This window comes from Tenrec ecaudatus, chromosome 1, assembly GCF_050624435.1.
Source record: "Tenrec ecaudatus isolate mTenEca1 chromosome 1, mTenEca1.hap1, whole genome shotgun sequence".
Taxonomy (NCBI): Eukaryota; Metazoa; Chordata; class Mammalia; order Afrosoricida; family Tenrecidae; genus Tenrec; species Tenrec ecaudatus.
The window spans coordinates 292,506-320,069 of NC_134530.1; the positions used below are offsets into that span (position 1 = coordinate 292,506).

The window sequence follows — 27,564 nt, forward strand, 5'->3', positions numbered from 1 at the left end:
ATTGTCTAGGGCTTAATTCCTAGTAACTTTTAATGGTAGAAAGCCTCATTTTCCCCTCAGAGGGGCTAGGGGTTTCAAATTGCCAGGCTTTAGGATCATAGACCAATGTATAAGCACACCACCATGACTAGGTAAAACTGTCCCTTGGGGGTCTGCATGGGAGCCAAGTTCCATCTTTCTCCTGAGAAACAGCTGGTGGGTTCAAACTATTCACCTTGGGGTCAGCAGTTCAGCCCACTATACCACCAGGGCTGCTTTATCTGGCCTGGCCACCTCTGCACTCACCCTGGCCTTGGGTGCCAGTTCCCAGCCTCCTTCCAGCTTCAACCCAACAGGTCCCCCCAGCCCCAGGCTGGTTCCAGGTAAAGTCTTTGGACCAGATCATGGGGGATGAATAGTTCTTTGGACCAATGTGAGAGGACAGGTGTGGTGTTTCTTAGGACTAGGAAAGAGCTGGTGTGGGGCTCACTAGGTCCTGAAGGGAATGCAGTGTCTGAGGCTGCTGCCTGTACCTGTCAAAGGGGTGGGAACTCAGGCAGGCTCCCAGGACATCATACAAAGGAGCACTCTGGGATGGGCCACTTGAGGGGGATTTGCAATTGTGAGGCTCCAGGTGTGCCTGGCGCGCCTACAGCCTCACTGCCCTCAGGGACAGGCCCCCTGTAGCCTGTGAACAGGCTGCTCTGTGGGCCCTGCTGGCCCAGGAGTAGGCTGGGGTACAGAGCTTTGGCCACCTCCCAGCAGGGCCTGAGCCCAGTGAGGCCAGCTGGTCCAGTGGTCCTGGGTTTTATTTATAGCACCAGGGTGGCTGAGAACTCAAGGACTTGGACTCCCTGTGTGTGTTGTGGGAGGGGTGTGTGTGTTGTGGGAGAGGGGGCAACCTAATGTGGGTTTGCCCAGGGCAGGTCTGCATGGGAGCAAGTGAGTCCAGCCCTTTCTCAGGGCTGGGCCTTGGATGGCCCTAGGCATCAATGCCACACCCACTGCCTGAACCCTCTGGCCCACCCAAGCCTTGGATGGTCCCTGACCCTGCCTGGTGGCCCCCAGCTAATCTCTGCACTTCATTAGGAGACATTGGGACCCCTTCCTGGTCCCCACCTCAGCAGGAGTGAAACAACAGCAGAGTATAGTTCCTGGTTTTTAATCGGGGTTCAGAGGGATCGGTGCTTGTCCAGGAGGACTGTCTCCACGGCTGCCTGTGATGGGCAGGGAGTGAAGGACTGCTGTCAGGCTGCAGGCAGGAGCAGCTCCCTGGGTACTGCACTGGCTCCTGAGCGTTGATACCCCAGCCTCTGCTCTCTGCCCACCTGCACTGTAGGCACACGGCTACTCGAGGGCCTTCACCAGGGCCTCACTAGCCTCGATCCTGATCTGGATCTCAGCCCGCTGGGCCTCGTCCCCAGCTCCTGACAGTTCCGACTGTGCCTTCTCCAGGTTGGCCTTGGCTGCCTGCAGGGGCCAAGACAAGGGGGGTGGGGGTGGGATGGGTATGAGTAAAGGGCAGGCAGGAAACAGAGCCCCTGCCCCTCTCCCAGCCTGGCACTCACCCCCAGGTCCAGCATGTCCAGAGTCACAGCCTCCTCAGCCAACAGCTGCACAGAGGAGTCTGCATTCACTGTGATGGAGCCGCTGCTCACTGGGGGGCATAGTGAGAAGGGCAATCCCAGGGACCACGCTGAGCCACAGCAGAAGAGCCACATCCTAACCGGGGCCCCACCCACTCTTCCAGAGCTGTCCCAGGCTTCTCCTATGGGCCCACCAGGGGAATCCTCCTCGCTCCCCAAGGCATGGAGAGGATGGGGTTGCTCCCTGCTCTCCGGCCCCCGCAGTACCTCTCTTCCCACACCTGTCAGCTCACACTACCACCTGTGAGCCAGGGGGGTACAGGGTCTTGTGTGCCCCTCTGAACCCATGGTGCCCCAGGTGTCAGCCTGCTCATCTCAATGAGAATGAAGGCTTAGGTGCCCGCCCCACGGCTCACCAAAGTACTTGGTGGAGGAGCCGTCCTCCGCATGGACGACCACCAGGCCGGGCCGCAGGACCTGCAGCGTGGGCACGTGGGATGCCAGGATGCCAAAGGATCCCGTCAGTGTGGGCACATCCACCTGGCGGACGTTGGCCTCATTGAAGAACACCTGAGGAAGGGGAGGGCAGGAGCGGTCACTGTCTGGTCAGCATTTGACCACCTTCAGGAGCTGTGCAGGCAGGGTCCAAGCAGTCAATGATTCCTGGGGTAGAGACCCCACCCCTGTGCCCATTTGTATAATCATCGAGAATGAGACAAGAACCATAACCCTCCCTCCACCCAGAGTGTCTGAAGGGCAAGGGGAGAGAAACGTTTGTTTCGGGGGATCAGAGGTCTCGGGCCAGAAAGGTGGCGCAGCAGGAGCGGCAGGGGCCAGATTCTGGGCGTGCACGGATCAAGCCCAGGGCTGGGAGGGGGCCAGATTCCAGCACTAGAAAGTGGGGGTCCTCAGGTCAACGAATGGGGTTGCAGGGCGGCTAGGGGTCCGGCGAGGGGAGGGGACGGGTCCGTGGACGAAGGGCACCAGGGGCCGGAGTGCGAGCCGAGTGGCGTCCGAACCTGGGTGGGCGACGCGAAGGTGAAGGACATCTGCCCCGGACCCGCGGCAGGGGCCGGAGCGGCGGCGGCCTCGGCGTAGGTGCGGGCCAGGCACATGAGGCGGCCCAGGCCGGGGCGGCGGAGCAGCGTGGCGGACAGCATGGCGGCAGCGGGAAACCAGGCGCAGAGAGCGGGCGGCAGCGGCGGACGAACTGGAGCCGAGCGCGGGCGGCCTGGAGGGCGAGAAGGACGGCTCGCGAGGAAGTCTGGGAAAGCCAGTACGCGCCACGGCGCAGGCGCGAACTACGACTCCCAGGGGGCTGCGGGCGACGTTCTCTTCCTCTTGCCCGCATGGCGCAAGGCTTGCTGGGGGTGTGATTTTCCAGCTGGTCCTATAGCTCTGGAGGCCCGCGCTAGCACTCAAGAGGATGGGTCAGAAGCAGAAACACAGCTCTTTTGGGGAGGGCCATTGAAAACCTGCGAGGATGCCCGAGGTGTAATTTAGTTCATTATGTTTGAGGTGCCGCTTGAATATGAGACTTAATTTTTGTGGAATCCAGGTTTGGGGGTCCGGGGAGTTGGGGTGACCCACTCAAGGCCTTTCCTTTAGATGGCGTTTTGAGTCTTGAGAAAGCTGATTTTCTTTTCTTTTTAAAAAAATAATTTTATTGGGGGCTCGTACAATTCTTATCATAATCCATACATCCATCCATTGGGTCAAGAACATGTGTACATTTGTTGCATCACCATTCTCAAAACATATGCCTTCTACTTGAGCCCTTAATATCTGCTGCTCATTTTCCCCCTTCCTCCCCACTTACCCCTACTTCATGAACCCTTCATCATTCATAAATTAGTATTTTTTCATATATTACACTGTCCGACGTCTCCCCACCCCACCCCTCCTTCTCTGCTGCCCGTCCCCTCACCCCCACTCCAGGAAGCTATACGTAGATTCTTGTACTCAGTTCCCGAGAAAGCTGATTTTCTAAAGTCACCTTTAGGTTAAATAATAGTCTGGTAATGAGCTCTGGTGGGTTACACGTTGGGCTGCTAAAGTCAGGCATAGGTTAAAACCCACTAGCTGAACCGCCTGAGAAAGATGGGACTTTCTGCTCTGGAAGGCACTGAGCCTCGAACCCCACAGGGGCAGCTCTTCCTTGTCCTATAGGGTCGCTATGAATCAAGCTCCCTGGGCGGGAGGTTTTTTGTTTTTAATTAGTTTAGGAAGTCAACCTACCCCACCGCACTTTGCCCTTGTAGTTACATAATTCTCTAGGTGGGGCAAGAGTGTTTTAGGGTGAATTGTTATGCAAAACCCTGTTCTGGCCCTATCTATCCTCCGCGAAGCAGACCAAGTGGAACAGAGGAATCTGAAAATTCTTAATCTCCAGGGTGCGTTTCATTGCCTCTTGTAGTTACCCGAGCGGCAAGTTGGATATTAAACAAGCCTCCGCGATCATTGCTGGTTTGTTTTCGTTGTACCAAAGGTCAAGGCTAGAGGGACAGCAGGGGTAGAGCTGCATGTGACAAGGTGCTTGCAGGTGTAGGAGTCCCAGGGACCACGCGCGTCCTGGCCGAAAGGTGGCGCCACGAGCCCGAGAACCCGGTCGCCCACACGCGACGCTGACGCAGGGGCGCGTGCGCGGGCGGGCCGGAGCTCCGCTGACGTCAGCCGCAGCCCGCGCAGCCTCGGTCGCGGCTCTGACGTCAGCACCCCGCCCCCGCGCTCACGCAGGTTAGCGGCTCCAGGCCTTGGCGCCTCCCCTGGGCTCTGAGAACACTGCATACTCAAGACCTGAAGCTGGGCTTATAACCAGAAACCTATCGCGGACCCGTCTGAGGCCAGTCTGGTCCAGCACTGCCACCATCACCGGCCTGGCTTGTTCCAGCCTCCTCTTCTGGCCCCACAGGAAGCCTTGTCCCTAAACATTTAGAGGGTGTCTTTTTGTAAAGTCAAAAGCTCATTGTCATCCTCCCGCTGGGGACCACTAAATGGCCTCCCTGCAGCCCCAAGCCCTGGCAGCCCCCTCCACGCCCTTGCTCACATGGCTTTTCAGCACATCCATTGTGGCCCCAGGGCCTTTGCACCTGAGTCCGTTTGCCCTAAGGCTGCCCTGGTCCAACCAGCACTTAACTCCTGCTCTCTTCGCAGAGCAGAGAGAGTAGGGAGTGAACAGTCCAGGGGAAAGTAAAGCCCACCCCAGGGAGAGAGAACTTGGCAGGGGGCTAGACATGAGGTTTCAGCCTTGGGAAAAGAGTTGAAGGAGTGAGGGAAAGAGGTAATCACTTCTGCAGCTAAAAGGGGAAGGCACCTGATGTGCAAAGCCCACCTGCACCCCCAGGCTGGCCTGAGGCTGGGGGACTGAGGAACCAGAGAGTACAGCCATGAGACCAGGGGCCATGGAGAGCCAGGAGGACTTCCCCGGGGCTGATGGGGGCGTAGCAGGTACCTAGACCAGGCTGGTGGCATGTCTGTAGGGTGAGCATTTGGGAAGATGGGTGTTTTGAGGGGGCTAGGGTTTAGGTTGCCCTGTATAAAGGTCACCCCAAGACTGGACTCTGGTCGTCCAGCACAGATTTGTAGGTTAGGCGTAGAACGGCTAACCACAAGGTCAGCCGTTCAAATCAACCAACTGCAATTTAGAGGCGGATCTATGGGGTGGTTTGCTCCCTAAAGATTCACAGCCTCAGGACCCCCGGGGTGTGCACCCTACTTTGGCCTATGGGATCGCTCTGATTATAGACAGCAGTTTGCTGGATTCACCCCGGGAGGGTCACAGGGTGAGGCTTGGATGGTGCCAGCCAAGTGTTGGGGGACTCTTATGTACGATGCTCCCAGCTCCCTGGGCGGGGCATCCTGAAGACCCAGAGGTACGCGGGAGCAAGCTGTGCGTCTCATCCTTGAACTAAGAGGAGTTGGGCACCCCAGATTGCATGCCCTGAGCCCCGAAGCTGTCAACAGACCTGAGGGGTGGGGTGGGGGTGGGGTAGTCCGGGAGCAGAGGAGCGCCCCTAGTTCGGGGGCGGGGATCAGCGGTTTCATGTGGGGAGGGGGCGCCGGGAGTGCAGACTCCGCCCCCCGCCCCCGCCCCCGCCGGAAGGGAAGGGGAGGCGGTGGCCGGCTCGGAGCGAGCAAGCCAGACGAGGCGGCAGAGCGCGGCGGGGGCGGCCCGCCGGGACGGAGCGGCCGCGAGCGGCCCGGAGCGCGACCCACCGGGCCGGGCGCGCCGCCAACGCGGTCACGTGCGCGCCCCTCCTGCCACTCCCGGGCGCGGTGGCCGCGCGTGCTCCATTCATAAATCCGCGCCTCTCCGCGCCGCCCGGCCAGCGAGCCCGGAGCTGCAGCCGCCGCCGCCGCGGCCCCCGCGCACAGGTAGGAGCGGCCGGGCCAGGGTCCAGTCCCCAACCTGGGGCTCCGCGCCCCGCCCCTTGGCCTCCCGAGGGGCCCTGCCCGCGTCCTGCTCGACCTCAGTTTCTCCGTATTGGATGGGCGAGCCCCCCAGAGAGGCGCCTGGGACTGGGGTCTAGGCCACTCGCCCGCCCCACCCTAAGACTGGTTGGGCACCTCCGGGTAGGTGCTGAGCAAGCTCGAGGGAACCCGAGCCGCCGTGGGGACCCCCTTCCCGAGCTTGCCTCTCCAGCACCCCTCCCTCCTTCCCTCCGCCTCTCGCACTCTTCGTGGTCCCAGCGCCTCACCCCAGCATGAACTCATTCCCCGACCGACATCTCTGCCCGCACCCGCACCTGGGGCTGGGGAGCCCGCCGGCCTCTGCCTGCAGCCTCCCTTACCCAGGCCTCAGTTTCCCCACTGTCCCCTGGCTTTGGGACAGGACCCTGTGGCCTCATGCCTAGTCAGGACTGGTTTCCGGGAGCAGCCGCCGGACCCCCGCAAGGCTGAGCTGAGTGTGGGGGCAGGGCAGTGTCCAGGCGGCCCTGAGGCCAGGGTGGGCCCACGGGAGGCGGCCGCAGCCATTTTGCTCGCCCGCCTGCCCGGCGGCTCCGCAGCCGCCCCTGCAGGGCCTCCCCCGCCGCTCCACTCCAGCCCTGCTCCCTGGCAACCCTCCCGCTCCCGCCCCACCCACCCCCGAGCCTGCGCCGTCGCCATGGGAACCAGATTCTTCCGGCAGGAGTCGATGTGCACGCCGCCGGGTCCTCCTTTCCCACAAGCTCTGCAGAGGGGGGGCGGGGGGGGGGGGACCCTCATGGCCCAGTTGTGACCAGGCTCACTGCCGTGGGTGAACCCCGGCAGCCGCGGTGCTTCCCTGCTGCCTCCCTCCATGGGAATCTGGGTCCCCGTGAGGGGGGGGGGCATCCCCTACTTTGAAGGGTAGACAGGATATGGGGATTTTTGGGTCCTGGCCTGTTTTCTCATTTCTTAGAGGGGTGCTGCCCACTGACTGGCCCAAAGTGGGTGTTGGCGCACCGCCCCAGCCGTCCCCTCCAAAGATGGAGTGGTACAGAGAACCCCTGCTTGCGACCACGCAGCCCACTCAGGGCAGGGGGGGCTTCTCAGGGCTCCCCATCCCTGACCATGAGTCACCACCCTACATGTGGGCTCCTGCTATGGTTGGGGAGCTGACTTCAACGGCTCCTGTGGGCTGTGAGCAGAGGACATGTGGGCGCTGAGCAGGCCCTGCCCTCCTCCAGGACCTTTTTCTGGCCTCGAGATGCAGCCTACGGCCACCATGGCCACAGCCACTGCTGCCACCACTGTTGCGATGACCATGTCCTGGGACAACACCACGGGGCAACCCACGGTGAGTGAGGGGTGGGGGGGTAGGGGTGGGCCTGAGCATTCAGTCCAGAGCTCCTGACTGCGTTCCTTGCAGGTGGCGCCCAACCCGGTCCTGGACAACTACACAGTTCTGGTGGTGGTAATGTGCTTGTTTGTGGGGGGCACCCTGGTGGTGCTCTCTGGCCTGCTGCTGCTGTGCCGGCGGTGCTGGGAGGGGCACCGGAGGGGCCACAGGTGAGGTGGGGGTACACAGGCGTGAGCCCTGGCGTGTGATATCTGGGCAGGTGGGAGGTATGTGCAAATGTGTGTGGGCAGGGTGTGAGGTGCACTTGTGTGTATAGGAGGCATGTAAAGTGCAGGTATGTGAGATCTGTTCAGAGACTCGGGTGTCTAGTATGGGGATATAGATGTGTGTGGTTGAAAGCAGGTATGCAGCATGTGTAAACCAGGATGTTCATAGTTGCATGTGCATCTCTGTGCAGAGGTGTGCGCGTGTATGTGTGGTCTGAGTACATCAGTGCACCTAGTTGCACAAAGGTGAATACAGAGATGTGTGTGTGTGCGTGTGTGTGAGATCTAGGTACACAGGTGTGTACCTGGGTGTGCCTACGCCAGGCTGAGTATTGGGCAGCGTGCTGGCCAGGGGCCTGCCTCAGAGTGAGCCTCTGGCTGGGCCTAGGGGTAGATTTCTGCAGGCGCTCAGAGTGTTGCTATGCCACCCTTCTAGAGCCATGGAGGAAGCAGAGAAGACCACCACCACCTACCTGGACAACAGTGCTCACCTAGCCCAAGGTGAGACATGAGGCACCCTATGGCCCCAGCCCCTCTCCCCTAGCCGCCTGATCACACTGTCTGTCTCCCCACCAGACTGGGCATGACCCAATTCCGATTCGTCCCGGTTTCCTTAAAGCCCACTGCATAGGTGCCCTCGGGCGAGGGCAGAGCGTGACCAGGCACAGCCCACCCCTCTGCCTCTGCTCCACAGACCCCGACTCGCGGGGCGAGGATGCTGAGGGCCAGGATGCTGAGACGGAGCGTTTCCTCTCTACCAGCGCCACTGGCCGCCGCGTTTCCTTCAACGAGGCAGCCCTGTTTGAGCAGAGCCGGAAGACTCAGGACAAGGGGCGCCGGTAAGGGGGTGCCTCCCAAGGGGGGGAGTTGAGGTGGCGCATTGCTGATGAGTCTGGGCGCACTACACAGGTACACCCTGACAGAAGGCGACTTCCACCACCTCAAGAACGCACGTCTCACCCACCTGCACTTGCCCCCACTCAAGATTGTCACCATCCACGAGTGTGATGGGGGTGAGGCCAGCGCGGTTGCCACCACCTCCAAGGCCAACCTCGCCATCTTCCAGGTAAGCAAGGAGCCGGGGCCAGCCCACAGGGCTGGGAGGTGGCAGGCAGCTCCTGTGCCCAGGTCCTGTGCCTCTAAGTCTGGAGGTGGGATGGCGTTAGGCCCAGGATAGCTAATGTCCTATGCCCTTTGACCTGTCACTGCTCCCCTACGGCTCTGTCCCACAGCCCCCGGGGAAGGCCCTCACCGGCCGCTCTGTGGGCCCCAGCTCCGCCCTGCCAGGTGACCCCTTCAACTCTGCTGCCGGCAGCACTGACCTCGTGGAGATCAGCCCGTCGGCATCCAGCGACTCCGGGGAGGGCACCTCGGTAAGGAGCCGAGTGGGTGCGCTGAGCCAGCCTGGGCTCAGGGGAGGGATCCCTAGCTAGTCTACTCAGGGTCCAGGTGCCCCAGAGGATGTGCCCAGGGCTGTAGATGACCCTTTCCACCTAGCTGTGGAGCCCGGTCATCTCCCAAACCTCCATTCAGACCTTTCCCAACAGGAGGCAGGGGGGTTGCAGGCAGCTCTGGGGAGGAGAGTCCCAGCCTGAGGGTGTTGGGATACACATGGGCACTCCAGCGCTCACAGCCCCCCTTCTCCCGGCCAGCTGGACGCAGGGCCCCTTGGCAGCAAGCCTGGTGGGCCAGGGGCCATGGCAGTGCCTGGGGAGGCCTGCGTTGGCTCCAGCTCTGGGGCAGGCTCCGTCCTGCCCTTCCTCACTCGCCTGCGGCGCCACGCCAGCTTGGACGGGGCCAGCCCCTACTTCAAGGTCAAGAAGTGGAAGCTGGAGACAAGCCAGCGAGCATGCAGCCTGGACACGAGAGGTGGGCATGGCCCCCGGAGGGAGGGCGTGTAGGCAGCCGAGCCAGGACCCCCCCTGAGGCTGACCTCTGAGGTGTCCTCTGCCTTCCGGGGGCCCTCCCCCTCTCATGCCTGCTGACCTGTTGCCCAGGAACCCCTGCCCGGTGGCTCTACAGGTTTCAGTGTGGCCTTCTCTGGCTGCAGAAAGGTGCAGAGGTCACAAAAGTCTGTCAAGTTCCAGGGCGAGAGCTCTGGGTTCTGGTGCAAGTGTGCCTCTCACCTCGGTTCCAGGGCAGGAGCGATGCGGCTGGTGGGCTGGTTTGGGCCATGGGCCTCAGTGTGCCACCCCTGGGTTCAGAGATGCAGCCCTCTGGGGCCTCAGCAGTCTTACTACCCAGAACAAGGAAAGTGAGGTTGAGGGGTGGGGACAGGTGTGGCTGAGAGCACTGTCATGGACCTTAACCCAGTGGGGGCTGTTTAGCTGGAACTGGGGGCCGGGGGTTGATCTTGAGGTCAGTGGTCAGCACTGCTGAAAGCAAAGTTGCAGGGTCACCTGGCAGGGCGGAGCTTGGCTGGAGAAGCCGCCCAGGTGTGGGCCAGTGTTGCTTCTAGCCAAGACTGATGTTCACCTGTGTAGGTAGGGAGGGGTAGGTGCGCCCACCCCAGGGAGGGACCTATATTGCTTAGAAACAAAGCTTGAGGTTCAGCCATGCAGGTATAGGGCGCATCTCTTGGCCCTCAGGGGTCAGGCACCATACTGCTTGGAGCCGAGACTTGGGGTTCAGCGGCACAGGCATAAGAGTGGCTTCTGCGGGATGGGGTGGGGGAGCCAGTGATGTGGAGCACGATTACAGTCACATACAGTTGCAGGAGCACCCAGAACCTGTTTGCTGGGTAACTGGCCTCCCCGCCCCAAGACTTGCCACAGAAGCTTCTCCCAGGCCTCTCTGGCGTGGGAGGCCTGGTCTGTGGCCAGAGGCCCACGGGTGGGGCTGGGCAACCCCACACTTCCCTGCACCCCCCATCCCAGTCTGCCACACTCCCACTCCTTCCGGCAGCTGTGCCCCCTTACCTCCGGTCCCTGTCTTTCTCTGCCTCTGCCGTCTGCCCAGTGATCCCTTCAGCTGCATGTTGAGCCCTGAGGCTCTGCGGGAGGAGGCCTGGCATTGGTCTGCTCCTGCAGGCCCTGGGATAGCACCAACACATGGGGCACTGGACCCCCATGGCAGCACTGGTCCTGGGGAGCTGCTGGGCCTCACCTGGCCAGATGTGCTGACAGACCCTCCCTCCTCCTCTGCACAGGGTCCCCCAAGCGACACCACTTCCAGCGGCAGCGGGCAGCCAGTGAGAGCATGGAGCAGGAGGGGGATGTCACCCACGTGGACCTCATCCAGTACATCGCCCGGGCTGGTGACGCCGTGGCTTTCCCCCACCCCTCCCTGGCCAGCCCCTCCAGCCCGCCCCCCGCTCTCGGCAGGTATTTCTCAGTAGATAGAGGTGCTAGGGGTGGACTCGGGGGCCCCGCTGGCCCTTTCTCCCTCAGGCGGCCCTGCAGACACGTGGGTGTGCCCTGCTCTGCACAGCCCCTCCCGAAGCGGACTCGTTGGGCCCGCCTGCCCACCATGGACTGCAGGAGGGAAGCAGGGACAGACCTGGTAAGGGTGGAGGGCCTGGGGGGGCACCCAGGACTGACACCCAGCTAGGTGGGCCCATGACTGGAGCACACTCCTCCAGGCACTGCAGGGCTTTCTGGTGGCCCCGTCCCAGGGCTAGAAGCCATAGTGGCTGAGTCTACCCAGGCTGGCTTCTGGAGCTGCCAGGGAGCGCCTGGTGCTCTGGGCAGGTGAGGCACAGTGAGTGCTGGATTGCTCTGCTCAGCACCGGGCCCTTCCTCTATCTCTTCATCCTGGTTCCTGTGGGTTCAGGTGGGATGGGAATGGGCAGCTGGGTGACTACCCAGAGTTTCCTAGTAGTAGGGGAACAGCTACCCCCGGTGGGCCACATGGAGATCAGAAATTCATCCCAGTGGATCTGTTTGGGGGAGGAGCTGCCCACTTGCTGGCAAGAAGGTCCTTCCTACTCAGCAGGGTGGGGCAGGCCCTGCTCTGTCCTGGCCAGCATTTCAGAATGACTCTTAAGTCTTGCAGCCGCCACCCCCACCCCCCACCCCGCCCTGAGGTAGGTGGGGGGGGGCTGGACTGGGTAGCAGGGTCCTGGCAGACAGGTCCCCTGATGCCCGCTGGCTTGCAGGCTAGAGGCACCTGAGGGGCAGGGCGCCTTGGGAGGAGCCAGTCCTGAGTCCCCCCTGGAGCAGCAGCAGCAGCAGCAGCAGGACTTGGAAGCCGAGCGAGAGGTAGGACCAGAGCACGCAGCCTGCAGCGACATCTGGAGTCTGCGCGCCTCGCTCGAACTGCACGCGGCGGCCGCCTCGGACCACAGCAGCAGCGGCAACGATCGAGACTCAGTGCGCAGTGGAGACAGCTCCGGCTCTGGGGGCGCCGCGCCCACCTTCCCGCCCTCCTCATCGCCGCCGCCGGTGACGACGCGGCCCAAGGAGGGCGACGGGGGCGACACGGGGGGCCCGCGCAAGCTGCTGCAGATGGACAGCGGCTACGCCAGCATCGAAGGCCGCGGCGCAGGGGAAGACGGGCTGCCCGGCGCCCCCGATAAGCGCGTGTCCTTCAGCGAGGGCCGCGCAGCCGACAGCTTGGAGGATGTAGCAGCCCCTGCTCAGCCCCGCAGCCCGCGCGCCTGGCCCCGTCGCGCGCCGCGCCGCGACTACAGCATCGACGAGAAGACGGACGCGCTTTTCCACGAGTTCCTCCGCCACGACCCGCAATTCGACGACACCCCCGGGGCCGCGCGCCACCGAACGCGCGCGCACCCTCACTCGCGCAAGCAGTGGCAGCGCGGCCGGCAACACAGCGATCCGGGCACACGTGCCATGCAGGCCCCGCTCCCTCATGGCACCGAGCCCCGCCCCGCGCGGGCGCCCTTGCGTCGAGGCGACAGCGTCGATGGTCCACCGCCACCTACGCGTGGCGCGGGCACAGGGCCGGACGACGGGGCCGCCGCCATCCCGGTCATCGAGGAGGAGCCCGGAGGTGGAGGCTGCCCTGGCTCGGGCCTGTGCCTCGAGCCCCCAGAATCTTTACTGCACAAGCTGGCGGCCGGCCTCGAAGAGAGACTCTTCCCACCGCGCTTTGCCCAGCCCGGCCCCCCGGCCCCAACGTTGGCAGCAGCCGCTCCAACGTCCCCCGACCACAGCCCGGCATAAGCCTCAGGTTCCTAGTAACCGGCAGCGCAGCACCAGGCTTCGGGGACGGGAGGCGCAGAGCCTGGCGCGCGTGCGCGACCTCCAGGTCACGTGGCACACAAGCACATAGGTCGCTGGTCGCCCCAGGGCGTACAGGCACAGGCCCTAAGAGGTGTCCAGTCCCCAAGGTGTCCAGAGGCGACAGGCTTGGGGGCTGCTGGACAATGGGAAAATTGAGTCTTCGGCCTACTGAGAACTATTCCTACTACCTTTGGCCCCAGATAGTGGCCTATGGGTGGTGGGAACCATCATGGGACAGCTGGCACTGGGCTTACTGGCGGGTGGCCTCGGACACGTGCGTTGGGGCTTCAACCTGAAAAGGTAGATGGTGTACCAAGGTGCATGCACAGAACCCTCCTTCGTGAGAGCCAATCCGGTCACACGGGGCTGGTAATCAGTGCGCAGGCGTTACCTGGGTAGCCTTAGAGGTAGCCGCAAGGTCATGGCCCACCATGGTCTGTGGGGAGGTTGGTCCTAGGGAGCGCTGTCGACCCTTGAAGCTGATTACCTCACTGCGGCGTGTGCTCACGGCCACCTGCGCCCCCTCTGAGCAATAACCGCCCGCCGCCGCCACAACTGCTGCTGCTATTTGCTGCTCCAACCCTCACCCTTCACCCGGCCCCCAGCGGCTCCTCCCGCCTCCTCCATCTCCCCGGAACCCTCTGCATGTGAACGGGCTGCCCGCCCCTGCAGCTGTGTTATCCAAAGGAACTGGAAGGGCACCAATAGTGTTTAAATGGACGTTAAAGAAATGCCAAACGGCCCAGGGTTCAAGTTTTCCCAAGCTTTATTTATTGCCAAAAGATGGGCAGCCCCTGCCGCCACGGTCACCCTGCCCAGCCTCTACCCAGTGTGCACTCCGACTGTCATGGTTTTTCATTGTGTTTTTGTTCTCTGGTTGGTTATAAATAGTCTGAAAACTCGTGGCTTGCTGCTCTGTGGACCCTGGGGCATGGCGACCTTTGGAGGGGTGGCTGGACACCACTGGTGGTGAAGCTGTGGGGCTGGGTCTGGGCACCAAGAGGCAAGGGGTTGAGCTCTGCAGAAGTAGCACCCTCCACCCCCACCCCCCCCACACACACACACCCAGTGGGCACAGGCCAGGCAGTTCCCACATAACCAAGTACGGAATTGCCCTAGATGCCTCCTGTTGCTTATCCCAGTACCCGACAGCCTAGGTCTTAAAAGCCACTCCTTGGGAACGGCAGAAGGGAGGGACTGACGCCAGAGCCTCCACCTGACAGCCGACACAGCCACCCGGCAGCACCCAAGCACCTGCACAGCCACAGCTCAGTCCACCTCGCTTTTATTTTTTTCTTAAAAAAGAAAAAGGAACCAACCAAACGAGAACAGAAGGCAGCCGCGTGGCACCCTCAGCGGCTGGGCATGCGCTGTGGGGCCGGGAGCCTGTTTGCACCCCGGCGCCGTTGGTGCTGTGACCTGTGGGGACACGTCACGAGCGGTGGCAGGCTCTAATGTAGCAGAGTCAAAACAAACACGGGCGAGGCAGAGACACCAGTAGTCTAAACATAAAGTGCATCTCGATGGCTTCGCCCACGGCCGACACCTCCGGCCTGGGCACTGTCCCTCCTCCCCGCGCTGGGGGAGGGCTGCCAGTCAACAGGAAGTTGTGTCCATTGGTGAGGAGCTGAGGCCAGGTGGTCCGGGTGGGAGTGGGGCTCGGTCCCTGCTGTCCCCCGCCCAGCCCCTCCAGGGCACTCATGGCTCCCCGAGGGTGGCCAAAGCGTAACGTGTGCCGGTGAAGTTGTTCCCAGGCAAGTGGTGGGCTGGGCGTCGGTGGGAAGACTGAGGAGGGCCTGAGGAGCCCAGGGCCAGGCTGCGGAAGGGAAGGCAGAGGTGGGTCACACTGGGCCAGCAAGTAGTGCTGCCACCAGCAAGCCCTCTGCATCCTGGGGCGTGGCGACTGAAGCCCTCCTTTTCCCCAAGAGGCCCCTGCGGCCCACGGTGAAGGCCATGGGCTGCACCAAGCTTGTGGGGGATGGGCTGTCAGCACAAGCCGGCCTAGCAAATATTAGCTGTGGGCACCCACTCGTGTGCAGAGCAGGGATTAAGACGAGGCCGGGGGCCCGCCCCAGCACCCCTCCCCGACACCAGGTGGCAGGACGCAGCACCTCAGGGCCCAAGACGCCAGAATAGAGCAGACTGTGTGGGTGAGATGGGATGGGGGTGCCTATACACATGACCCCTGCGGTGGACCAGCTGTGGGCGGACCTGCTGGCAGCCCGAAGAGATGTTCTCGGTATGGACCAGCCTCCACCCACACGCCAGCCAAGGCGCCCTCTCTAGGGAGCGGCGTGGACACGGAGGGCCCTCACCTGTAGCCAGACGCGGTGTCCTCACTGCTGCTTGCAGGCCGATAGGCGGCGGATCTTGCTGCTCGCAGAGCAGGCCCGGCGAGCTGGGTTGGAGGCGCTGGTGCGGCGCTCAGCCCTGGACCTGGGACCCGGCTGGGCGGTCTCGGTGCCATTCACACACATGACCTTGGGCAGACCCCGGCTCTGTCCGTTCTGGGCAGCCTCCTCCTCTATGACCTGTCCTGGGAAGGTACAGCGCAATGTCCTGAGCAGGAGCAGGGGCGGGCCGTTGGCCCCACGCACAGCATTCTGGGATCGCCGGCCTGGTGCGCAAGCGCACTGAAGCTGCCTCGGCCCTTGCCAGCGCACTCGGACTCACCTCCGGGGAGTGGGGCTGGGGCAGGGGCTGGGCGGGAGAGGACCAGGTCCTGTCCCCTATGGGGCTGGCACATTCCACTGCCTTGGGCCGCCCTAACAGTGACAGAGGTTGCTGTCGGGGAAAGCAGGCCAACGTGCCTGGTGAAGCCCTGCAGATCCGTTGCCTGACCCTGCTGCTCCGGCTGGCGCCTAAGACGCACCAGGGAGCTGCCCAACAGAGCTGCTGCCACCGCGGAAAGGCCTCCGCGGTTCCCGCTCCAGAAGAGAAGCGGGTCTGGAAGGATGTCTCCTGAATGACCAACCTCTCTGGTTGCAGCAGCTGTTATTCCGGCTCCAGGAGGTGCATGTGGCTATGTGCTCCTGCTGGGTCCTCAATGCCCACCTCCATTCCCCCACATCATGTTAATTTCCTGCCGCGCGCCCTCCTGCCCGGCCCTTACTGAGTCCCCATGAAGCCCGGGGACAGGCAGGATCTCACCATGCCCATGGGGCATAGTGGAGGAAGCTGGTCCCTTCTTGCAGGTCGCCTATGCTTGGGTTTTAGGGAGGCGTGTCCCCAGCCTGTCCAAGGCACCTGGGAGTTCGAGGAACATGCTCATCACACAAGGATGGTTGTCCACTTAGCCTGGCCACGCTACCCTGACACATCAGCCCTGACCTGAGCTACATCAGTCTGGAGGTCACACACACAGCTCCCCTGCACGAGTCCCGCCCCGCCCCACCCCCACCCCCACCGCCCTCTCCCTGCTAACGGGGGGTGGGTGTGGGTGGGTGCAGAGCCACAGGCCTCTCCCCAGTCCGGCCCAACTTTGAGGTCTGCTCTAATGATGTCAAAAGGCTGCAGGGCAGCAAGGGCAGGGTCCCTCCCGGGGCAGCTCATGATCCCCTTGCTCAGCATTGCAAGGACAAGGGGTGTCTCAGGTAAGTGTGGACGCTACCGAGCTGCCTGTTTACATTGAGTCCCTGGTGACAGCCCACCCAAGCCTGTCCAGTGGAGCTGGGTTTCAGGCTCCGCCTGGGACTGGGTGTGCCTGGACACAGCACCCCAGCCAGCAAGTTTCTGGTGGTGTAGAGATGCACCACCACACAGGCCACCCACATTTCTCCAGTGGCTGCTGAGCTCCAGCTACCCTGAAGCAGTGTGCCAACACCGGCAGGGAGGCAGGGGGTGGTATAAGGTTAGGCCTGTGAGCCTCAGGTACACCCAGGCCCCTCTGCCCCTGCACCACCACCACCACCACAGGGGAGTGGAGATCAGTCAGCCCTCAGGCTCTGGGCCAGCACCCAGCTTGCAAAATGAGTAGAGAGCCAGGTGTCTGGGGCCCAGCCCTGCCTCTGCAGTGGGTGCTTCTAGGCCCCACACCTGCCCACAGGCCGAGCTCCCAGATGGACTGAGCTAGAAAGGGGACAGAAAGGATAAAAGCATCCCTGCAGACAGACAGCGGCCATGGCAATGAGCAAATCTTTTATGACACTACACCTGACAAGTAGCCCCCACCCCACCACCAGCAAAACCTTAGCCCGGAAGGTGGGGCCTGTACCCGACGGGGCCAAGCCTGGTCCCGCCCCAGGAGGGTACTTCTGGCCTACTGGCCAGGCAGGCAGGCCGCGAGGGAAGCGGCTACACTAAGACAGCCCGAGGGTCCTCTCCAGAAAGGCCGGAGCCCACGCTGCACAGCGAGCCCATCTCCTCTCTAAGCCCTGCCTCAGCCTCGGCCTCGTCACCTAGGGAAGAGGGTGGGGCGTCAGGGCAAAGAGGGTGCTCTGGGACCCCCAAACTCCCACTGGCCCTCCATCTCCCTGCCCCGCCACTCTCCCACATGGTCTGGTCCTCAGGGAGGGGCTACAGGGGAAGTGAGGGGCAAGCTGGGAAAGGCAGGTATGTAGGGAGGCAGGGGCCAAAGCTGTCGGGGTTGGAGATGTCAAGGAATGACCCTGGTGGGATGGGGGGGGGGGTAATGTAGGTGTAGGTGGGACACAGGAGGGGAGGGGTATGTATCCCTGTGGGTGGAGCAGAGTGGATGGGAGGGGCCTCACCAGGCACAGTGAAGTCCTGAGTGTAGATGATGTCATCCTCCATGTCCAGCAGGCCGTCGCCGTCCTCGTCCATGTCGCCGGCGCAGCTGTGCAGGTCTTCGAGGTAGGGCACCACCGTCATGCTGCGCCACCGGTCTTTGGTGTCCGGGCTGGGAGGGATGGGCACCGGAGCCTCGGCCACTGGGTGCTTCTTCCGGAACCAGCTGTGAGGAGACATGGCAGGGAGATCTCAGGCTACAGCCAGGACGGACGCAGGTACCCGCCCCCCCCAAAGCCCAGACTGCGCACAGCAGTGCTGGGCTGCAGCCAGCTCACGACAGGGTCACCGGAACCACAGCAGACCACTGTCCTGGCACCACTTCCCACCGACAGCCACCTGGGCGTTCTCAGGACTCTGCCAGCTCACCCATGTGCCCCACTGCAGCCGTGCTGCCCTCCTCACCTGTAGCCCCCCCACACACACACTCACCCACCTGTGGCGCCGAATTTGCTGGATGGAGAGCCTGCGAGCCGGCTCATACTCAAGCATTCCTGAGGGTAGAGATGCTGTGGTCAGCAGAGCACGCAGGTCCAGGTCCCACACCCTCCTGCCACTTCCTGCTCAACCCTCACAGGTCTGCCTAACCCTCCACGGGTCTGAGGAGCCAGAGCGCTGGACAGACTTGTCTTCTTGCCAGAGTTGAGGCAGGTGGGTCAGGTTTCCCGGAGCCACCACCATGTCCACCTTCAGCAAAGACTGCACGTACAATGGTGTTCACGTTGCTCAAGGCCCGCAGGGATTTGGGGCCCTGCGTTACAGCCGACTATGAGCTCCAGTGGGCTGGTCCCACACCAGGGAGTGACTAACTTGTGGAGAGGGTACCAGCTGCAGTGAAGGGGCCACCGAGCCCTTCCCAACATATGGCTCCCCACCACCACCCCCTGCCCACAATCACTGACCTGAGTCCACACGCAATGCTTATCAAGAACAGGGGCCAGAGAGAACCAACACATGCCTCGGGCGGCCTCCAAGCCTATGGCCTCACACAGGACAAAGCCCAAACCAGACTCGCTGCCACCTCAGTGATGCCAACTCACTGCAAGCCTGCAGACAAGGTGGAACTGCCCCTGTGTTTCCAGGGCACCAACTCATCACGAGAGCAAACAGACATCTTTCTCCCACAGAGCAACGGTGCGTCCGCACTGCTGACCAGAGTCGAGGAGCTACAACCCCTGGATGTCTGCCACTCCTGTGGCCTCACCAGCTCGTGGGCATCAGGGAATAATGACACCCTCGCTCCCCACCTGCAAAGGGTCACACACAGCAGTACACCAGAGCCTGCGGGGGGCCCCAACTGGACCAGGAGCCTCATCCCTCCATGTGCACATGGGACCACCAAGCACCTTGATCCCCATCTAGAGGCCCGCCCGCCGAGAGTTCGAGGTCAGTGTTCACATACAGGTGGGGGCCGCCAAGGCCAGGCAGGGCCACTTAGGATGACAGGCATGGGGGGTCTACGTGCAGTGCCCAGTCAGCACTGAGACCTGGGGCCTCAGGGTCTGAAGATAGTGGTCAAAGGGGCCTCTGTCAGCTGGGGCAGCTCCAACCATAACGGTGAGGACTAAGTGACATCACCTTAGAGACCAGCGGGATTCGCCTGTCACATTGGGCTTGTGAGGACCACAGCCCCTGGAGATGCCATGGGCATGGCTGCAGACAGACAGACAGACACAGGGTCACCACAGGACAGAGAACACAGCATTGCTCCAGTGTGTGTACACTCATCCATCCCCAGGATGCTCTTATATGTGTGTGAGCACTTTTACCTGTGGCCTATGGAGACCCAGGGACCAGTGCTGCAGGACCTCCTTGTATCCAGAGGCCAGCCTTGAAACGCACTGGAGAAGCTCAGTGGCCCTGGGCCCGCCGAGGACCAGAGTGGACAGACCAGCAGCCGACTGCCACCCAGTGGTCAGCATGGGGAAGAGAGCCAAGTAGAGCCAAGCGCAGGTCAGAACCAACCAGGAAGGAACCAGGCAGCTGCAGGGGTGGGCTGATGAGAACAGAGGAAGCCCTCCCACGGAGACCAGGCTATCCAGGGTGGTGGCAGGAAGCTCTGGGCAGGGCCTGCAAGTCCCCCAAAGGATGCCGGGGGTCAGCACGAGCAGCTGGCTGGACAGCAGCTGGCTCTCTCCCCACCTGGGGCAGGCACAAGCTCTGCTCACGAGTGCCTGCTCGCACTCAAGGCAGGGCCTCTGGGACACTGCAGCACCATGACCAGCAACCCTGCCAGAGGCAAAGCCAACACAGTCAAATGCAACCCAGCCACACAGAGGTGCCAGCTGATTCTAGAAAAGTTCAAAAAAATAAAAGTTCACAGAAAGCCTGCCACAAACAGAATCAAAACTCCAGTGCAGGGACAGGTACTGGGTGGAGGTGGTCCTGTGACCTATTCAACCACCTCCCATTTCCTGCCTCAATCGCACAAAGCTACTGGGTGGGACTATGCAAACGTGGTACCAGTCACCCAAGAATTGGGCAGCCTTCCAGACATGCAACCCAGTGAGCAGAACCCTTGCTGGCCGGGGATGATGGTAGCAGTGAGTGGCCTCTGATTCAGCCACCCTCATAGTCGTCCTGTCTGCGGACCAAGGCCGAAACCCCTGAGAAGTCCCACCATCTTTACTTCTGTCCTCCCTTCATTCTCTGACTGTCCGCAGGACATAGACACTCTTTGCCCACACAAAGGCGAACACACCGCTCCTCTTTCCTCGCACCATCTAGTCGGTTCTGACTCACAGCGGGCTGGACTGCTGCTGCCGGTGGCTGTGCCAGACTCACCACCATGCTTGTATGAGAGCCCACTGATCTGACGCAGCCGCAGGACACTCCATCACATCGAAGGCCTTCCCCGTTTCCGCTGCCCCTGCACTTGACCAAGCATGATGGCCTTCCCAGGGGCTGGCCCCCCGTCCTCGGCTCTCCAGGGCATGCTGGCTGCTCTTGTTCTAAGACAGTCCACGGTACTGTCGCCACATCGGCTTCCTCCCTTTCCCTTTTACAAAGGCCAACGTTCACGTGCCCAGGAGGGGTAGTCAACTGTCGAGTGGGAATATGCAAACAAGCTCACCACCATCAAGAAGAGCCAGGAGCGAGCCTTGTCCTCGGAGCCCAGGGTCCCAGCACTGGGAACAGCGTCCCCTGGTTTGGGACACAGAGGCCATCTGACATGGCAGCAAGCTCAGCGACCCCCATCCCTGTCCTTGAGAAAGAGCTAGGCTGCCTGCAGCACTGGCCAATCCTCTTGGCCAAGAGCCTGTCCTGATGGAACCACCTGGTCAGATGCGTTAGTTCCTTCCAGGCAGACTGCCTTCTGAACACAGCAAGTTGTCAGTGCCATCCAAGTCCCTGGGCACTGCTGAAGACAGCCAGGCCTGGCCACACAAGTCTACCCTCCGGGAGGCAGAGGGGCCTTGGCTGCCAAGCAGAAAGCAGGGCAGGAGGTCAAGGGCTGCTTGCCGACCACCCGCTGCTGCACCCTGAGTTGCCAGCACCGGCGGCTGGAGGCTGTAGACAGATGCCAGCCACCCTATGGCTGAAGCATGTGCCACTTCCTGGAGTTCCCAAGTCCATGTGGCCTCTAAGACAGGGAACTCCAGCAGACTGCTCGGTAGCCCACCCAGGGGCCCTGCTGATACCCTCACAAGTACCTTACTTAGCCATGTGTCCCCAGCCATGACTGTGCACCAGATCCACCTGCCAGAGCTGTGGCAGGAGACCCTGCTAGCCAACACCACGGCCTTCCTGGGGCCTGTCCCTGAACACCTCCTCCACTGTAGCCCACTCTCCCTGCCCGGCTCACCCCACCTGCCCCGCACTACCTCTCAGTAGGTCGGACAAGGGCGGGCCACAGTCACTGGGGATGGTGTAGTCCCCCTTCCCGATGTTCTCAAACAGCTTGTAGATGTTGTCGCCTTCAAAAGGGTAGAGGCCCGTCGTGATGTTGTAGCTGTGTGTGGAGGGAGGAGCACTAAGGGTGGGGTCTGCATGGGGGCCCATCATAGACTTGGGGGATGGGGGACCCCTGGCACAATAAGGGCAGGATCTGCAAGGGTGCCCACCAGAGCAGGGGAGGACAGGGTCTACAGCCATGGCAGGGCACTTACAGAGTGACCCCCGCTGACCAAATGTCCACCTTGAAACCAGAGAACGTGTCCAGACCGTTGGCGATCTCGGGTGGCTGGAAGGCTGGGGAGCCCTGGCTGGTCCTGCACGTGTCGTCCTCAGCAAATGGGTGCAGGGCCTGTGTGGCCACGGTCTCATCAGCGTACCCGCCCACAGACCTCAGCCCACCCCACCCACAGGCCCCGGCCCACCCAACGCACCTCGGCCACGCCCAGGTCAGAGATCTTGAGGGTGCCAGCAGTGGTGAGCAGCAGGTTGCCGGGTTTGATGTCCTTGTGCACGATGCCCTGGCTGTGCAGGTACTCAAGTCCGTCGATGAGCTGGCAGAAGTACCTGCAGGCAGGCACATGCTGGCCCAGGCCCTCCGCTATGGTGTCCCTTAAGCCCCTGGGAGTGGCTGGAGTGGGTGGGGAGGGGGTAGCTGTGGACTCACCCATGGGCCTGGCACACGGGGAACCTCTTCTCAGGCACGCTGTCCAGCATCTCCTGCATGCCGCACACGCAGTACTCCATCACCATATACGTGTGCCCGTCAAGGAAAGCACAGCTGGGGCCGCCTGCCTGACCTGCCCCAGGCACTCTGCACACCGGGCAGAGGACACCACCGTTCCACCATGAGGCTGACTCACGACAGGAGTTGGGCACTCACCTGCCATTTTGTGTCTTTTGGCTGCAAGGAGGCTTCGAGCCAGGCAGCCCCTGGGAGGATGTCTCCATGCCCCCTCAGTGTACGCTCACACACACAACACAGAGCAAGCTGACACACTCAGACACACACTGTGCTCACACACACACAATATCTCTTCTGCTTCTCCTGGTTACACAGTCCCCTCCACCCATGTGCGTGCGCACACACACACACAGACAGGATATATCTTCTGCTTCTCCTCATTGCACAGCACATCCACAAGCTGGATGACATTGCGGTGCTGCAGCCGGCGCAGGAGCTGGATCTCCCTACAGGAAAGGGCAGGGTTAGCATACCCCATCATCACCCCCGCCATTCAGGCCCCGAGACCCAGGCTGGCCCATCCTGAGGTCCACGCAGGCTGTGCAAGGAGCAGGTGGAGGGCCATCTGCTAGGCAGGGGACCGGCTAGAAGAGGACCCATTCCCACCTGCACAGGCTAGACTGAGCAGTCACCCCTTCCCAGGTTAATTCCTGCCCCAATGACTCCAGGCAGGGCTATTTCTGGTGCAGGCTCACAGTCCGGCTGACAGACAGCAGCTGGACTCTCCCAGCGTTAACAGGGCCACACAGGACACACTGCACCCTCCCTGCCGCAGGGTGCCCCAACACGGAATGCAGGGGTGGGGCTGTCTGCCTGCACAAGGCTCGGGTCTAGTTGAATGGCTCAGAGGTGCTGCCACAGGGTCTGAGCAAGGGGCACTAGGGAGCCTGCCTGGGCTCACTCTTGTCTCCAAGGCCAAGCCAAGGCCCTGGCTCCTGGGATGGACATCGAAGGGGCACTGGGTCTTCTGTCTCCCAAGAGAACCCAGCAGGTCACTTAGATGTCCTGATCTGACTGGAGATGTGTCTGCAGTGGCAGTAAGTCACTTGTGTGGTCCTATAGATGTTGGGAGGGTGTAGTGTGTCATGTGTGGTCTGTGGACGCTGGGGGTTTGTGATGTGTCCTTTGTGGTCTGGGGACATCAGGGGTGGTGTGACGTGGATGTGCTGGAGGGGGTGGCATCGACATCGGGCCAGGGCCTAGGCAGAAGAGGGCTGGCCAGTCAAGCTCTAGGAGCACTGGCTGCTACGGCCAGAGCGTCCATCCGTCGAGGGAAGTACTGCTGACAGGAAGGAAATGGGGCCTTCCGGCCAGGGTGGGGGAAGGGAGAGAGGTCCCACGAAGTGTGCGAGGATCTCCGCTAGAGAACCCAGGCCCTGAACACACGGCAAGTGGCCCAGAGCCACACAGACAGCTGCCCTGCCCCTGTGGAGTGAGCAGAGAACTGTGGATGGGCACAGCCGCGCACATTGCTCGGGTTCTGCACAGAGCAAACGGGCCTGCATGACAGCTGGGCTCCAGGCCTGGCCCTGTGTCGGGAAGGGCCTCTGGCAGCTAAAAGGGGCTACCTGCTGGGGCCCCGAGAAAGATGCAGGGGCTCACTCAGGGGCAGGAAAAACTAGCTTGCAATGTCTACAGCTGCATTCTGACTGGGCTAGGAGGTGGGGCAGCCTAGCTAACAGTCCATGTCCACACAGGGCTGTCACCAGGCCACTGGGGGGGTGGGTGGGGGCTGACACTGGCCACAAGATGGACAAGCCTGGGACACTTGGTCCTGGGAGAGAGGAACTGGACATACAAGACTGGGGTCACGTGGCACTATGCATATAAAGCACGTGGACGCACTGAGTCAGAGCAGCCCTGTGGGCCGGGGCAGGGTGGGTGCAGGCTTCTGTGTGGAGGCAGCAGAACATTCTGGCAGCGGACAAGTCTATACACTTGGCATAGGATCAGTGTGAGCTGCCATGGACGGAAAGGAGGACACACAGTAGTGGACAGCCTGTGGCAGGCCCACGCCGGCCCACTGGGGCTGAGCCTGGCCCCTAGAGGTCGGAAGGGTAGCTGCCCAGGACCAAGCACCTGACCTGCGCCACTGCCAGAACCTCAGGTCACAGGTCACAGCAGCGACACCCAAGGCTCCTGTGAGCAGCGCCCCCCCACCCCACTGGGACCATCAACCCACACACTAGTAACCACCAGCAAGATGCAAAGTTGGGACGTGATGGTGAGTAGGTGGACAGATCTGAGGGGACATACTTTCTCTCTGCCCAGAACCCCCCAGCTCACCCACCCAGCTTCTCACAGGAGGGTATCCAAGTGCTCAAAAACCTCAGAGGGGCCCTTGTCACCGTGCAGGACAGGGGGGGTCCCTGTCCCGGAGCAGGGAGCCCGAGGGGGCTTGGAGATAATCTGGTCCCCAAGGAGACCTTTCTCCCGGGCCAGGCTGGTGACGCGGCTGCCAGGGGGCAGGGACAGGGACACTGCAAGAGCTCACAGGCCCGCTGACTACCCAGACTGTCAGGGAGGCTCAGCTCCCTGGCTCCCCCACAAAGCCTCAGCAGGGCCAGCACATAGTCTGACGTGCTTGGCGGCAAGGGTACTTTCAAAAGTCCAGGTGCCTGGGCCAGGGTGTCTGTGCCCAGTATCCTGTGATAGTGTCCTGTGAGGGTCTCAAGCATTTTCCCCAGAGCAGAGTACTTTCTGGAATCTTTTCTGTCCTGACACTGGGTGGTGTGCTTGACAGCACCTAGACAGCTAGTCCCTCCCTGGGGCCTCAGGCAGTGCCCTGACATGGGACCTCTGCCCAAAGGCTTGATACTCCTGCCTCAGCAGGACCTATACTCATCACCTGCCAGGTGGGAGTCTCCCTCCTGACTCCCACAGCCCCAGCCCTCCCTTCTCCTGACCCCCATAGCCCCAGCCCTCTCCACTCCTGACCCCCATGGCCTCAGCATCCCCACCTTATCAAGCACTGGACATTAACCCTAACCCCACCTAGCACCAGACCAGCACCACGGTGGGACAGGGTGATAAGGGTCCCACAAGCAAATGGTGGTGCCCTAAGGGAGCCCAAGATCAGGGGTGTACAGGGACCCTAGCCACCATGCAGGCCCCGCAGAACCCAGCCAGGGGCATCTGACAGGGTATTTCTGGTTACTCTGGGAGTCAAGGCCTGCCCTGCTGTCTCCAGGGCCCCCTAGGTTGTGGCCTCAGTGGTCAGCAAAGTGGCTGAAGGTTCAAGTCACCCAGAAGCCCCTCAGAAGCTATCAAACAAGCCACAGAGAAGTAAGACCCTGCTCTGCAGCCTAGGGGCCACAGGGGGAAGGTAGGGGGCTGCTCTAGACCCCAGAGAGCCAGCACCCCAGGCTCCTTGCCCAGGGGGTCCCTTGCTGGGAGCCACAGCTGCCCTCCACAGCGAGGGAGGGAGGGAGAGAGAGGGAGGGAGGGAGAGAGAGGGAGGGAGGGAGAGAGAGGGAGGGAGAGTCCCTCCCCCTCCCCGCCTGCTGGCCTGAGATAAGCCAATGCCAACAGCCCATTTTGGCAGTGTGGGGACTCCCCTGGCACAGGGTAAACAGGCCACATACCCGCAGTAGCGGCAGGGGGTGCTCCCCACAGGCCGGGAGCTGGGACCAACACATAACCCCACCGAGGGTAGCGCGGAGTCTGGGGAGGGCAGGGCAGAGGAAAGTTGGTGGTGGGAATACAGTGAGGTGAGGCTGGGGATCCAGGACAAGAGGAAGAATGGAAGAGGAAGGGAGTCAGACAGGAAGTCAGTGGGGGGCAGGTTGGGAGTCAGTTGGGGAACAGGAGGCAGGGAGTTAGAGTTGGGCTGGGAGAGGGGTGGGAGGGTGTAGAGTAGGAAGCCAGTTCCGGGAGGCGCGGGCAGGAGGGCAGCAGGTAGGAAGTGTGGGGTTGGGGGGGAACGACACACTACTGGCAGGGAAGCATTTGGGGGCCAAGCAGAGTGTAGGAAGTAATACCAGGGATTGAGGAGAAAGTTGGGAAGTTGGGGGGAGGGGCAGGTAGGAAGTCCGGGAAGGAGGTAGTGAAGCAGGAGGGGGGGGCAGTTAGGAAGGGAGGGAGCAGGTAGTGGGGGCAGTTAGGGAGGGAGGAGAAGGACAGGTAGGAAGGGGGCAGTTAGGGAGCATCCAAGCCCCCCTACACTCTCACAATTCTTCCCATTGGCCTCACTGTTGGTGGTCCGAGCCCCCACCCACCCACTCTCACACAGGCACACTCACTTCTTGACGTTGGCCACCCAGTTGGGGGTCCGGGCCGCGCCCCCCTCACTCACACACTCACTTCTAGACGTTGGCCTCTCCGTTCGGGGTCCGGGCCGCCCCCCTCACTCTCACACACTCACTTCTGGACGCAGGGAGTGGGGGTGTCCGATTCCCGACCATCGGCCGGTCACACACTCACTTCTTGACGTTGGCCTCCCCGTTGGGGATGCGGCGCAGCTTCTTCTTCTTGAGGATCTTGACGGCGCGGCGGCACAGCGTCTCCGAGTCCAGCACCTCCTTCACCTTGCCGTAGGAGCCCTCGCCCAGCAGGTCGCCCATCAGGTACTTGCCGATGAGCTTGGCGCGCTTGCGGCGCGGCTGGTAGATGACCTCGGTGGAGTCGATGCGGTGGATGAAGGTGTCCATGCCCACCGACATGAGCTCGCCTTCCGAGAACATGGCCAGCGGCGGGGGCTCCGCCACATCCATGCCGCCCCCCGAAGTCCGCACACTCCAAGTGCTCAGAGCCCGGGCGGCGCCCACCTCATGCCCCGGGCTCTCAGTCCCGCCGGCAGGCGCGCGGCCGGCGCGGGCCAAGGCGGGCCATGCCGGGCCCCGCGCCGGCTCTGCCCGGACCAACTTTCGGGGCGCGGCTGCGAGCCCAGGCCGCGCCGCGCGCCTCCCCTCCGGCCCGCGGGGCGCGGCGGCCGCCGGGCGGGGGGCTCCGGGCGCCCTCTCGCCGCCGCACCCGAGGCGCCCTCGCGGGGCGGCCGCGCAAACGGCAGGCCGAGCGCGCTCCCCGGCCCGAGCTCCGTCGGCCCGCGGGACTCCGGGCGGCGGGGCGGCCCAGGCCGCAGGCTCCCGGCCGGGATCCGGAGCTGCCGGGGCCCGGGCGGCGCGTCCCCCCGCCGCGTGTGTGCAGGAGGCGGGGCGGCGAGGGGGCCCAGCCCATGCAAGGCCGGCCCACCGCGCGCGGCCGCCCCGCCGCTCCCGCCCGCCGGCCGGCCGAGCTCACTAGCGGCCGCCCCGGGCCGCCTCCCCCTTCCGCGCCCGACACGCTACCGCCATCTTGTTTACCTCCCTCCCCCCTCACCCCCCGCGCCGCGGCCGCCGCGCACCCCCCACCCCCGCGCAGGACCCGCCCTCTCGCGCCGCCGACGTGCACGTCCGTTGGCTGGAGC

At 62.5% G+C, this 27,564-nt stretch overlaps 3 protein-coding genes across 3 annotated transcripts; 1 reads left to right on the top strand and 2 right to left on the bottom strand.

Moving 5' to 3' along the window:
* Positions 1–1,125: 1,125 nt before the first annotated feature.
* ATP5F1D (ATP synthase F1 subunit delta) lies at positions 1,126–2,835 on the bottom strand. The gene is made up of 4 exons (XM_075543702.1): positions 2,585–2,835; positions 1,982–2,135; positions 1,548–1,636; positions 1,126–1,449 (listed from the first exon to the last, which is right to left on the bottom strand). The coding sequence occupies exons 1-4, from the start codon at positions 2,723–2,725 to the stop codon at positions 1,327–1,329; spliced, it is 507 nt and encodes a 168-aa protein (XP_075399817.1). The 5' UTR covers positions 2,726–2,835; the 3' UTR covers positions 1,126–1,326.
* A 2,855-nt stretch (positions 2,836–5,690) lies between these two features.
* On the top strand, positions 5,691–13,677 carry CBARP (CACN subunit beta associated regulatory protein). The gene is made up of 10 exons (XM_075543715.1): positions 5,691–5,939; positions 7,214–7,323; positions 7,396–7,535; positions 8,029–8,093; positions 8,287–8,431; positions 8,502–8,658; positions 8,825–8,965; positions 9,245–9,461; positions 10,741–10,915; positions 11,689–13,677. Exons 2-10 carry the CDS (start codon positions 7,234–7,236, stop codon positions 12,713–12,715), a joined length of 2,157 nt encoding a protein of 718 aa, XP_075399830.1. The 5' UTR covers positions 5,691–5,939; positions 7,214–7,233; the 3' UTR covers positions 12,716–13,677.
* On the bottom strand, positions 13,524–27,440 carry STK11 (serine/threonine kinase 11). The gene is made up of 10 exons (XM_075543724.1): positions 26,583–27,440; positions 22,523–22,606; positions 22,083–22,172; positions 21,850–21,982; positions 21,631–21,767; positions 21,346–21,473; positions 17,958–18,015; positions 17,485–17,687; positions 15,091–15,311; positions 13,524–14,591 (listed from the first exon to the last, which is right to left on the bottom strand). Exons 1-9 carry the CDS (start codon positions 26,870–26,872, stop codon positions 15,112–15,114), a joined length of 1,323 nt encoding a protein of 440 aa, XP_075399839.1. The 5' UTR covers positions 26,873–27,440; the 3' UTR covers positions 13,524–14,591; positions 15,091–15,111.
* Between the last annotated feature and the right edge of the window lie 124 nt (positions 27,441–27,564).